Here is a 13,792-nt window from a genome sequence, read left to right as displayed (position 1 = left end):
TCAAAACAACGTAAGAGCCGATGACTGAAAAAAAAAGAAAAGCTTAACATTGAGCTAAAACTTCACCGTAGCAACTTTACATCACAATGAATTGGGACAAAATCCACATAAACGTTGCCTCACAGTATAACAAAAACACTAACCCTGTGCCTCGTCGGTGGGTAAGGAAAGGAATCAACATTTTATAGCTTTTGGTTCCATGCATTAGGGGGGAAAAAAAAAAAAAAAAAAAGAACCTTACTTTTGTGCCAAAATGCTGAGTTCCTGTGTGTACCCTTCAAAATAAAAGGCTATATACTTAAAACGGAAAGTCAAGTTACAGCTTTCACATGTAAACCATTTGTCGTGATAAAACAGCCCCAAATAATTTTAACAATACTATATTTAAGATTTAGCTGAAACATTAATTAATGAATGTTAAGTAAATTGGATTAGTTCCACACACATTGCCTTTCAGTTCATAGGTTTGATAGTGATGCTGGTGATAAAGAACCCCTGAGTCAAATGTTCATTTTAGTCTATGCTGCGGGGTGCTCCGAAAATGGATGTTCATAATTTGGACACCCTTTATTTAAACCATGCAAACCTTTTTTGACACAGCCCCGTAAAAGAATCGGAATCGAGAATTGTTTGGAATCGGAATCGAAACAAGGAACCGGAATCACTCAAATTCAAACTATGCCCAACCCTATTGATGATGGCATGTGTAAATGACGTTGTTTGTCTACATGTTCTCTGCGATTGGCTGGCAACCAGTTCAGGGTGTACCCCGCCTCTCACCCAGAGTCAGCTGGGATAGGCTCCAGAATTCCCGCGACCCTCGTGGGGATAAGCGGTATGGAAGATGGATTGATGGATGGTATGATGTTCTTTTTCTGATACATTTACGCCAGCTGTAACGAGACACACACCTTCCAAAAAGTTAAACTTTCATCTAGTCAGTCCATAGAATATTCTCTCACAAGTCTTTGAGAATCCATCCATCCATCCATTTTTTGTACCGCTTTTCCTCACAAGGGTTGGGGGCGTGCTGGAGCCTATCCCAACTATCTTTGGGTGGGAGGCGGGGTAGACCCTGAACTGGTCGCCAGTCAATCGCAGGGCACATATAAACAAACAACCATTCGCACTCACATTCACACCTATGGGCAATTTAGAGTATTCAATTAACCTACCATGCATGTTTTTGGATGTGGGAGGAAACCGCAGTGCCCGGAGAAAACCCACGCAGGCACGGAGAGAACATGCAAAGTCCACACAGGCGAGGCCGGGATTTGAACCCCGGTCGTCAGAACTGTGAAGCTGATGTGCTAACCAGTCACCTAACGTACTGCCTCTTTGAGAATCATTCACATTTTTGGGGGGGCAAAAGTAAGAGGAGCCTTTCTGCTTTCTTTTTGATCAGCAATATTTTCACCTTGGAACATTTTTGCACAGTCTCTTCATTGTTGTCGAGTCACCTTAACTGAGGCAAGGGAGGGCTGCGGTTCCTTTAGATGTTGTCTTGGGTTCCTTTGTGACTTCCTAGATGAGTCGTTGCTGGGGTCTTGGGGTCATTTTTGTAGGCTAGCCAGTTCTGGGAAGGTTCACTATTGCTGCAGATTTTCTCCATTTGTGGGTAATGGCTCTCACTGTGGCTTCCTGGAGTCCTAAAGTTTTAGAAATGGCGTTGTAACCCTTTCCAGGTTGATAGATGTCAATTACTTTATTTCTCATCTCTTTTTGGATTTCTTTGAATCGTGGCATTTTGTTGCAGCTTTTTGAGATCTTTTGGCCTGCTTCATTTTTTCAGACAGTGATTTCTTGATTAACAGGTTTGGAGGTAATAAAGCCTGGGTGTGGTCAGTAAAAAGGAACTCAGATTTCCCAAATAATTTTGATTAGCCACAGTTAATTCATGATCGAACAAGGGGGCAATTCCTTTTTCACACAGGGCCAGCCAGGTAGCTTATGTTTTGAAGCTTATAAGTTAGTTTAAGGTATCTATGTCTGATATTTATCACTACCTTTAGTATTAAAGTGGGGAAACTGTTCATTGCAATGTCATTAAAAATTTAATGGTTTCAATCAAGATGGCATGGTAAATTTTCAGTTTACATTCCAAATTTCGAAGGGAACAGGGTTTGACCAGCATTCTCACCTCCTGATCGCTTGACGTCACTTTCCTCACATCCCACAAATGCACAACATTGGTAGGCGTAAGGAAGGGAAATTGATCTACAAGTAGAAATGGCATTTAGTCAGAGAAATGTTTGATACAGTCTTAATAGTCAAGTCTCCATAGTCCCTTAGTGACGCAGACAAACTCACCAAAAGCCTTGCTCTGCTAGAATTTTCTAATCGTTTCAAACTGTTACTGTTACAATGGGAGCTATCTGGTGCCCAGTGGCATTTCCCAGAGAGGGGGTTGGGGGTGGTGGGATGTGAGGACATTTCCAAATCTGAAATCTGGATTTATTTTGGGTTTTACACCAAAGAGAGAAGCCTGGAAAAGGATAAAAGCTACGCCATATGCAAACGATACTCCATATGCAATGCGAAAATCAAATACTGCGGAAACACCACAAACCTTCACGTACATGTTGCAAGGCACCACAATGGAGTGGATGTAAAAGGAAAACAAACGACTACTTCATCACTACTAACTCTTGAACAAGCTCGGTAAAATTTTCTGTAAATTCAACGTGTGCCACCAAAACAACACACGCACTGACTTATTACACGTGCAAAGACATGCGCCCTCTGAGCTCGGTGGAAAGTGAAGGCTTTCGTTATTTGATGAACACAGTAGAGCCTCGTTACAACGATACAATGCCGCCAACATTTCACTGACACTTCTTTGCCCCATTTGTACAACGTTCCATCTTTTAACACCTAAACAAAGTGATTACTTCTTGTTCTAGACATACCTCTGTTAAATTGCACTAATGTTCAATATAACTAAAGTCATGTTGCACAGCTGTTGGGTTCTAAAATGCCATATTGATTAAAAATATTTGGTAGGCATATTTTTCCCTGTTGTGGAGCTCTTGAAGCCATTTTGAGAGTAAAAATAGTTTACTTTTTATGACTAAGTATTTATGTGTTTTTACACAGAATGTTTTTTTTTAATGACACATTTAATGCAATAAACTGAATATGCATTTAAGCAGGTTTGAAAATGGATGGCACTTAAAACAGAAGAATGTTGCATTAATAAATGACCCTGAATATTTTTTATATGATGCTTATGCATGGAGTCCTGCAACCTCCAGTTGGCACAATTACTTGAGTGCTCACTGTTCTGACATTTTAGGCAAATAAAATGTATTTCATACAAGTTTGCGTTTTACTACTTTACTGAGTAGTTGTATCTAAAGTTGTACATGAAAAAAATAAAATAAAAACACATTTTAAAAAAAATCGCAATAATCGTTGTAAAGTTTAAAATCGGGATTAATCGAATAAAATTCCCGTGGCAGTAATAAAAGTTATCTTATAGTACAAATATTTATAAACAATAATAATATACTTTTAACCTGCCCACGTTGTGAAGTGACATGTGCAGTGACATACAAAATCATTTCCGGCTCAGATGTGGCATCCTGAGTGGACGTGAATTATTTTATATTGATATCTCTAAACACGTATTAATTGGCCTATCTTGTTGTTCAAAGTTGGTAACTCTCAGTCAGACCTATGTGAAAAGTGTACTGTATCGCCAAATCACTTATTTTGATGTTTTGTGACTGTTTGTAACAATATCTTAGCAATTAGCCTTGCTTTGAAAATCTTTGCCTATCCACTCTTCATCCTGCCTTCGTGACACTTTTGTAAGAAGCATGTTAAGAAGTGTAGCTTATTCGCTACCATGGAGGCGAGGATTAGTGACTTACAACGCATTGATACCGGACGCAAAAAGAACTTTCGCCTCTGCGGCTTGGCAGCCGGGTGTCATAATAAAATAGCATCTACCAAGCAGCTGTTCAATGTGGACACGCCGGTGATGTCAGATGCTGAATCCCCCCCCAAAATCCGGAACAATCAGTGTTATGGCCGTAACGAGTCAATGTTCAGTGATTTCCTGAACAAAATACGGACGTTCCGTAATATTTGGCAGCTCTGACTACAGCCATTATTCCATCCTGAATCATCATTCTTCTTTATTTGAAGATATTCTGGACAATTGTTTTCCAACTTTGTGGGAACAGTATGGAATCATTGTGTTTTTCAAATTGTGCAATTTACATTTAAGCCACTGTGGTGACTACGCCAGTTGTAAAAATGTATTTGCATACAAGTTGATTGAGGTAACGTTTGCTTATAAATTTTGTTAATTAATTCTTCAGTGTTTCCTCACCTGAGTTTGGGTAACTGCCTTACAGTCAGCACATTTTTCATCTGTGGGTTCCCTGAGAGTTTCAGCTGACTGAGGGCACTCAGTCCAGTCATTGAAAGCACAGTCAGAGAGTTTATACTCAGATCTCTGCAAGGAAAGTTTGTACACAAGCCATTTAATATTATACTACATTACACAGAGTTGCAGTCTGGGTGGTTAATCATTTATACTTACAGGTTAGTGAGAGCAGCAAGGGTCAGAAATGCATCTCTGTGAATAAATCTGATTTTATTTCTACTCAGGTCTCTGTGGAAAAGCAGAACAATCAAGGTATGCAACAATACAGGACATCCAGTAAGCATGTGTGCATGAGAGAGAGAGAGAGAGACAGAGAGAGAGAAGGGAGGGATAGAAATCGAGCGACAGAGACTGACTGACTTACAGTAAACGAAGAGCAGTAAGACCTTGAAAATGTTGCCTTCCTATTTGCTCAATTTGGTTGTGCTGAAAGCTTCTGTTGATTGAAAACGAGGCCATTAAGATACAGTACATTGTTTTCACAAGTTTAAAGATTTAAATACATCTTTCATTTTTAAGGGCATTTTAAAGCTATAGCATTACTATCAATATCAAAACTCACATCTCCTGCAGTTGGACACAGCCCTGAAGGGATGGTAACTCCTTGATCTCATTGTAGGACAAATCTCTAATGAGGGGAACATAGACTGCTAATTAGCTCAGTGGTAACATCAGAAACGAACGCCTGACGACAAAGGCCAGTCAACACGCAAAGAATGGAAAGGAAAAGCTTCTTACAGTGTCCTTAGGAGCTTGAGATCGTCCCACAGATCCGTGGGGACAGACGATATCCTGGTCCCCGACAGTGTCCTGGGAACAAAAAAAACATCATCAGCCACCACTGTGACGCACACAATCGAATTAGCAGTGATTATGCATTAAGGTTCCCTCACAGGCTCTCAATGTTGTTTGTCCATGTGAGGATTGGGAAGTCATGCATCATGCCTGCTCCACGCAGCATCCTGGCAAACACATTGCGAGAAAATATACATTGTAGTAACAGACCAAAGATCCAAAAGGGGACAGCAAGGAAATTTGAATCAAAACACATCTATGATATATAAATAACACATTGTCCCTGTCGGGCGGAATACTTGTACAACCCTAATTCCAATGAAGTTGGGACGTTGTGATAAACATAAATAAAAAAAGAATACAATGATTTGAAAATCATGTCCAACCTATATTTAATTGAATACACTACAAAGACAAGGCGCCGAGCAGGTGTGGGTATACTTATTGACTCGGCGCCTGTACGTTGGGGTTCACCCTGGTGGACGAGAGGTTAGCCTCCCTCCGCCTTCAGGTGGGGGACGGGTCCTGACTGTTGTTTGTGCCTATGCACCAAACAGCAGTTCAGAGTACCCACCCTTTTTGGAGTCCTTGGAAGGGGTGCTGGAGAGCGCTCCCGCTGGGGACTCCATCGTTCTGCTGGGGGACTTCAATGCTCACGTGGGCAATGACAGTGAGACCTGGAAGGGCGTGATTGGGAGGAACTCCTGAGGCAGCTGATGGGTACCGGCTGGCCAAGCGGAATGCAGCTTTGGTGATCGCTGAAGCAAAAACTCGGGCATGGGAGGAGTTCGGTGAGGCCATGGAAAAAGACTTTTGGATGGCTTTGAGGAAATTCTGGTCCACCATCCGGCATCTCAGGAGGGAAAATCAGTGCACCACCAACACTGTGTAAAGTGAGGATGGGCCGCTGCTGACCTCGACTCGGGACGTTGTGAGTCGGTGGGGAGAATACTTCCTCAACTCCACCGACACGCCTTCACATGAGGAAGCAGAGTCTGGGTTCTCTGAGACGGGTTCTCCTATCTTTGGGCTTGAGGTCACCGAGGTGGTTAAAAAGCTCCTTGGTGTCAAGGCCCCGGGAGTGGATGAGATTTGCCCGGAGTTCCTAAAGGTTCTGGATGTTGTGGGGCTGTCCTGGTTGACACGCCTCTGCAACATTGCGTGGACATCGGGGACGGTGCCTCTGGATTGGCAGACTGGGGTGGTGGAGGGTGTGTTCCAACTACAGGGGGATCACACTCCTCAGCCTCCCTGGTAAGGTCTATTCAGGGGTGCTGGAGAGGAGGGTCCGTCGGGAAGTCGAATCTCAGATTCAGGAGGAGCAGTGTGGTTTTCGTCCTGGCCGTGGAACAGTGGACCAGCTCTACACCCTCTGCAAGGTCCTTGAAGGTGCATGGGAGTTCGCCCAACCAGTCTACATGTGTTTTGTGGATTTGGAGAAGGCGTTCGACCATGTCCCTCCGGGAGCCCTGTGGGAGATGCTTCGGGAGTATGGGGTACTGAACCCCCTGATACGGGCTGTTCGGTCCCTGTACGACCGGAGTCAGAGCTTGGTCCGCATTGCCGGCAGTAAGTCGGACTCGTTTACGGTGAAGGTTGGACTCCGCCAAGGCTGCCCTTTGTCACCGATTCTGTTCATAAGTTTTATGGACAGAATTTCTAGGCACAGCCGAGGCGTAGAGGAGGTCCGGTTTGGTGGCCTCAGTATTGCATCTCTGCTTTTTGCAGATGATGTGGTTCTGTTCGCTTCATCAAGCCGTGATCTCCAACTATCACTAGAGCAGCCGAGTGTGAAGCGGCTGGGATGAGAATCAGCACCTCCGAATCTGAGACCATGGTCCTCAGTTGGAAAAGGGTGGCGTGCCCTCTCTGGGTCGGGGATGAGATCCTGCCCCAAGTGGAGGAGTTCAAGTATCTTGGGGTCTTGTTCACGAGTGGAGGAAGAATGGAACGGGAGATTGACAGGCGGATCGGTGCACCGTCTGCAGTGATGCGGAATTTGTATCGGTCCGTTGTGGTAAAGAAGGAGCTAAGTTGAAACCGAAGCTCTAGATTTACCGGTCGATCTACGTTCTTACCCTCACCTATGGTCAAGAGCTGTGGGTCGTGACCGGAAGAACAAGATCCCAGATACAAGCGGCCGAAATGAGTTTTCTCCACAGGGTGTCCGGGCTCTCCCTTAGAGATAGGGTGAGAAGCTCGGTCATCCGGGAGGATCTCAGAGTAGAGCCGCTGCTCCTCCACATCGAGAGGAGCCAGATAAGGTGGCTGGGGCATCTGATTCGGTTGCCTCCCGGACGCCTCCCTGGTGAGGTGTTCCGGGCACGTCCCACCGGGAGGATACCACGGGGACGACCCAGGACACGCTGGAGAGACTACGTCTCTCGGCTGGCCCTGGGAACGCCTCGGGATCCCCTTGGAAGAGCTGGAGGAAGTGGCTGGGGAGAGGGAAGTCTAATACGTTGGTATTAGACCCTATATTGCTATCATATAATACCATTGCACACATCAACACCATATCAGCCAAAAAATATGCTCAATCTTTAATTTTATAAGATAAAAACAACAACAACAAAAACACCAATTTATAAAGTAGTCATTGATTTAAAATGGTAGAATACATCGCCGGGCACCAGCCCTCATCATCACAATCTGCAGTCTTGCCAAGCCTCCGACCGTTCAAAAAGCCTTGAATACTTCACAAAAGCAAATGCCTGTTACGTCATTGCCCCGAACTGTTTTCCAATGATCCAGAGCCATGAAAGATGCAATGAATAAAAAGATGAGCAGACTAACCCAGTGTATTAAAGTGAACTCTGATTGCAATGACATGTTTGGTATATTTTATCTCTTTCGACTTGAGTAACATAACAATAAGATACAACTTTCGATAATCATTTATATATTTTTATATTTTTAGAAATCATAATTTCAACATAGGCCGCCACTGTTTTTTCGTCGCAGTTCATTCTGGGTAGTGACGTCAAATGGGGATGTGCCCGACACGCGGCGTTTTTAGCAGTAGCCACAGGAGCAGCCCCTGGCAGCGATGAATGCTGGTCAGCCATTTTAGTTCGAGCCAGAGTGTGATCAGGGAAATGAGGAGAGTGAGGAAGACACAAGAAATGAGGATGAAGATAACCGTTCTGAAGAACTTGAGTTGGTCATATTCAGTAGTATATTTGTAGCTACTGCTAATGTGGGCTGATCAAGGTACGTCGCCAGCGCCTCCTGTCTTTCGTGTCTTTTTGCTCGGCTTTCGCTTGTCACACGTGGCCGTTTAGGCTCCTTGTGAGGAAAGAATAAAAATCGAATCTGGGCTGAAGTGACGAGAACAAAGCCGCGGCTCTTTCGGCAGCTCAACTCTTCTGACCGCATCCTCCCACCGTTTCCTCAACTTTCTCTCTTTGGGAAAGCTATGAATGCTTACCTCCTTTTTTGCATTCCATCCTGATTGGAAATTGCATCCAAAGATGGCGCAGTATGCCATTTTTAACTCTTTTTGCTGATGATAAATTGTTCGCAAATGGCTAGCTAAGCTCCGCAGACAGCAACAACGTACCGATTTTAAAACAACCATTCTACGTCATCATTCCCAAAATGCTTTGAACACGCTAAAACATGGCGGCAGTAGTGTATCAAATTATGGTCTAAGAAAATCTGTTTTTTAACTTATAGGAGTAAATTATAAATATATCCCACTATATTTCCGTAGTAGCGCTCAGTAGTTGTAAAATTAAATGTATTTGTCATTTCAATCAGAGCTCACTTTAAAACAAACCTTACCTCCAAAGCTGACGAGCATCCTTCCGTCACAAAGCATTACAGCGATCGATTTTAACAAAAGAAGCCCACACAAATGTATGTAACATTACTATTTTCAGTCGTTATTGTCTAAAAAACATTCAGACTTTTTAAAACAGGCGATTATTAATAGTGATGCACAGAAATGAAAATTCTTTGTCGAAAACCGGAGGGTGGGGGTCGTTGGTGGGGAGCCAAGTAAGTCAAGTCGAGTCGCCACTAAACTTCAAGAAAGTCGAGTCTTTCAAGTAATTCGCAAGTCAAGTCATACAATCTTGCTCGAGTCGCAACATATATTGGAGTGGTAATAAAAGTTCATAATTCTTCTTCCCCATAAATCATAAAATTAAAAAAAGTATTCACACCTTATAAAAGTTAAATGAACAACAACTGAGATTATGAATGATTGAATTTATTGCACTGAATTGCTTTAAAGTTGTATTTCAAACTCAATTTCACTGAACTTTATTTCTAAACAAACTTTTCTGTGTACTTTGTGATGACAGCCTTGTAACTCCTACGGTTCTTAAGAGAACACAATTAAGCAAAAGCCAAGGCTGTTTTCTGTTGGTCAAATATAATTAGATGTGTACCTCATGGGCTAAAGGAGAAGGAGATTCATAATTAAGGGAATAATACATGACATAAAAATGTTGTCATCGTTCAAAAAAAGTAATGTGAACAAAATCTCCTCCTGTGTCCTCTAATTAAATCACTCAGTCGGGTTTGTTAAATTATTTAGAAGCACTGACTCCGGACAATTGACATTCGATTAAAGGTTATGTTTTATATGGCGTGGTCTCAATTTCAAAAACATAGTGCAGGCAGCTTGATCACAGACACAACAGATTTTGACGGTGACGGTTCAATAAAGACTTTCAGTAGTATGAAAATTATATTCACACGTAGCTGCTCACAATTTGTACTGTACTTATTAATAGTGGAACGCACCTTTGTCAATGACATTTCTATTGCCGTGATTGTTATGCAGTGATCCCATATAGCAGACCTACAACGCATCTGTCATCTTCTAGCTCTTTCGTCACGGCCACAAAAGTCTTCACAATTTGTATTATTTTTTTTTTTTAAATCTCCACAACACTAGCAACTTTGCTTCACTTCTGCATTCAGAGGTTGGCATTATATTTTAGGGGGTACTTTCTGCTCTAGAGTGCATGAGAAAGAGAGAGAAAAGAGACTTTTGCGTGTCTGTGAACCGGTTTGGAGGTTCGGCCAATTATCATAAACCGTCCTACCCCTAGTTACCATACTTAGCGATAGTAAAACATTCACAATCACCTCATTTATATTCTTAATCGTTCCAAACCAGTCTATGAAACTTAATGTTTGACTAGCTAGCTAAAAAAAAATCCTCACCGGCTCGGCGCCTGTACGTTGGGGTTCACATCCCGGTGGACGAGAGGGTAGCCTCCCTCCGCCTTCGGGTGGGGGGACGGGTCCTGACTGTTGCTTGTGCCTATGCACCAAACAGCAGTTCAGAGTACCCACCCTTTTTGGAGTCCTTTGAGGGGGTGCTGGAGAGCGCTCCCGCTGGTGACTCCATCATTCTGCTGGGGGACTTCAATGCTCACGTGGGCAATGACAGTGAGACCTGGAAGGGCGTGATTGGGCGGAACGGCTCCCCAGATCAGAACCCAAGCGGTGCTCTGTTATTGGACGTATTGTGAGAGTCTGCTGGGAACGTCTGGCAGAATCCCCTGTCAGACGGAGTTTCAACTCCCTCCTCCGACAGAACTTTGCTCATGTTCCGGGGGAGGCGGGGTACATCGAGTCCGAGTGGACCATGTTCCGCACCTCCATTGCTGAGGCGATCAACCGGAGCTGTGGCCGTAAGGTGGTTGGTGCCTGTCGTGGCGGCAATCCCCGAACACGTTGGTGGAGACCAACGGTGAGGGATGCCGTCAAGCTGCAGAAGGAGTCCTATCGGGCCTTTTTGGCCTGTGGGACTCTTGAGGCAGCTGATGGGTACTGGCTGGCCAAGCGGAATGCAGCTTTGGTGGTTGCTGAAGCAAAAACTCGAGCACGGGAGGAGTTTGGTGAGGGCATGGAGAAAGACTTCCGGACGGCTTTGAGGAAATTCTGGTCCACCCTCCGGCGTCTCAGGAGGGGTAGCAGTCAACACATCAACACTGTGTATAGTGGGGATGGGGCGCTCCTGACCTCGACTCGTGACGTTGTGAGCCGGTGGGGAGAATACTTCAAAGACATCCTCAATTCCATCGACACGCCTTCCCATGAGGAAGCAAAGTCTTTGAGGCGGGCTCTCCTATCTCTGGGGTTGAGGTCACCGCCCAGAGTTCCTCAAGGCTCTGGATGTTGTAGGGCTGTCCTGATTGACACGCCTCTGCAACATAGCGTGGACATCGGGGACAGTGCCTCTGGATTGGCAGACTGGGGTGGTGGTCCCCCTTTTTAAGAAGGGGGACCGGAGTGTGTGTTCCAACTGCAGGGGGATCACACTCCTCAGCTTCCCTGGTTATGTCTATTCAGGTGTGCTGGAAAGGAGGGTCCGTCGGGAAGCTGAATCTCAGATTCAGGAGGAGCAGTGTGTTTTCGTCCTGGCCGGGGAATAGTGGACCAGCTCTACACCCTTGGCAGGGTCCTCGAGGGTGCAGGCACACATTCAGGCTAAGCCGAAAGGCGAAGCTCTCGATTTACCGGTTGATCTAAGTTCTTACCCTCACCTATGGTCACGAGCTGTGGGTCGTGACCGAAAGAACAAGATCCCGGATACAAGCGGCCGAAATGAGTTTCCTCCGCAGGGTGTCCGGGCTCTCCCTTAGAGATAGGGTGAGAAGCTCGGTCATCCGGGAGGATCTCAGAGTAGAGCCGCTGCTCCTCCACATCGAGAGGAGCCAGATGAGGTGGCTGGGGCATCTGATTCGGATGCCTCACAGACGCTTCCCTGGTGAGGTGTTCCGGGCACATCCCACCGGGAGGAGACCCCGGGTACGACCCAGGACAGGACTGGAGAGACTACATCCTTCAGCTGGCCTGGGAACGCCTCGGGATCCCCCCGGAAGAGCTGGATGAAGTGGCTGGGGAGAGGGAAGTCTGGGCGTCCCTGCTAAAGCTACTGCTCCCGCAACCCGACCTCGGATAAGCGGTAGAAAATGGATGGATGGATAGTTAGCTAAACTGTTAAATTAGCTTACCTGTCTTAGTTTTGTCGTGATGGATGAAGCTCGACGTCGTTGTGTCTGTAATGCGCGAGTTGCAAGCCATGCAGTTTACCATCCTCTTTTTGCAGACTTTATCGAGAACACAATCCTTGAATCCAAATAGTATCTTTAGTGCTCCTTTCATCGTTGTTCATGCAGGTGGCTATGTTACACTTGCAAGTGGCCAACAATGCAGACTGGGTTGCCAGTAGACTTTACACCGATCTGATCGGCCTGATCGGTATCGGCCGATAATTAGTATTTTATGCTGATCGGCTTTAATGTCATAATTCGCAGATCATCCACAATAGACATTTACTCCGCGTCGCCATCGTGTACAGTATATTTGAATGCAAAAGCAGACAGACAACACGTAATGCCCAGATCAGACTACAAGACAAATATGGTCTTTCACGATTTCACTTTGTCAGACTACTGTAATAAAATCTTGTATTCCGATACCACCGCATCCCGTCTTTTACGATCACTGGGCTTTATCTTGTCAACTCAAACGCGACCGGGTACACTCATTACCACGGGCACGACAACAACAATCAATCGCGTTGTGTGTATTATAAGAACAAAATGGGGGAAAGAAACGTGTGCTGGTGGTCAGGAGAGGACTTAAATTCAAGGCTTGCTTGAGGTATGTTCACGTACTGTACTTTTAATATGATAGGGCCCACAAGCAGGCAACAAAACAGAATGTAGCCTAGCAAGCTAGTGCTAGCACTAACGGTTGTACCGGCATTCTGTCGAATCATGCTCTAAAGTTTTGGTGTATGTGAAGTAATTTAATTCACAATAAAGCAATTTAAGATTGGCCGGCAACCAGTTCAGGGTGTACCCCGCCTCCTGCCCGATGACAGCTGGGATAGGCTCCAGCACGCCCGCGACCCTAGTGAGGAGAAGCGGCTCAGAAAATGGATGGATGGATAAAGCAATTTAATTACAGTAAGTTAGCACCCATTATTTCTGTCATGTTGTAACGTTGGTTTGACCTGACTGATTAGAATACATGTCTTGACAAGATATTTTTGAAGATACGCAGTATACAGTACACAATTGTATACAGTAAATGAACAAGTCATTTATATAGACATTGCTCCATCTTGTGATCGGATCGGTGATTTGATTTATTTATTTATTTTTTTAAACTCGCTGATCGGCCCCAAAAATCCCGATCGTATAAAGCCTAGTTGCCAGGTTGGCGCGAATGACCTCCCCAAAACCTCTCTCTCTTTTAAAAAGAAAAAAACAAGGCAAACTGTCTTAATTAAAATGCAGATTTCCAACTCTAAACGAGATGACTCAAGTCAAGTAGTTCAAGTCAAGTCTCTTGGCTACCAAGTCAAAGTCATGCCAAGTCTTAAGTATTTGGCAAGTAAGTCGCAAGTCATAAAACTGTCAACTCAAGGCAAATCCCCCCCATCTATGATGATTAGTGACTTTCATGCTGCGCTGAAAACTGACGGCAGGCGCACGTTCTTACGCCTCTGCGGCTCAGCATCGTATTTAGCCGCGTTATCTGTAGCTCGTAGGTAGCTGGGGCAGCGCACATACAGTAAGTAGATAGCATGCAACAAGCATTCCACATTAGTAGCCGAACAGCGGA

General features: G+C 44.7%; 1 protein-coding gene across 4 annotated transcripts in view; it reads right to left on the bottom strand.

The window, feature by feature from the left end:
- The window catches only part of lgr4 (leucine-rich repeat containing G protein-coupled receptor 4), a 77,825-nt gene that overhangs the window by 8,193 nt on the left and 55,840 nt on the right, over window positions 1-13,792 (bottom strand). For all 4 annotated transcript variants that reach the window (XM_061758847.1, XM_061758838.1, XM_061758828.1 and 1 more), the window contains 7 exons: window positions 5,290-5,358; window positions 5,135-5,206; window positions 4,959-5,024; window positions 4,761-4,832; window positions 4,553-4,624; window positions 4,340-4,465; window positions 2,141-2,217 (listed from right to left, as the gene is read on the bottom strand). In XM_061758847.1, coding sequence (XP_061614831.1) covers window positions 2,141-2,217; window positions 4,340-4,465; window positions 4,553-4,624; window positions 4,761-4,832; window positions 4,959-5,024; window positions 5,135-5,206; window positions 5,290-5,358 — 554 coding nt within the window. The remainder of the gene's footprint in view (window positions 1-2,140; window positions 2,218-4,339; window positions 4,466-4,552; window positions 4,625-4,760; window positions 4,833-4,958; window positions 5,025-5,134; window positions 5,207-5,289; window positions 5,359-13,792) is intronic.

This window comes from Phyllopteryx taeniolatus, chromosome 2, assembly GCF_024500385.1.
Source record: "Phyllopteryx taeniolatus isolate TA_2022b chromosome 2, UOR_Ptae_1.2, whole genome shotgun sequence".
Taxonomy (NCBI): domain Eukaryota; kingdom Metazoa; phylum Chordata; class Actinopteri; order Syngnathiformes; family Syngnathidae; genus Phyllopteryx; species Phyllopteryx taeniolatus.
This window is presented reverse-complemented; position numbering and strand designations above follow the sequence as displayed.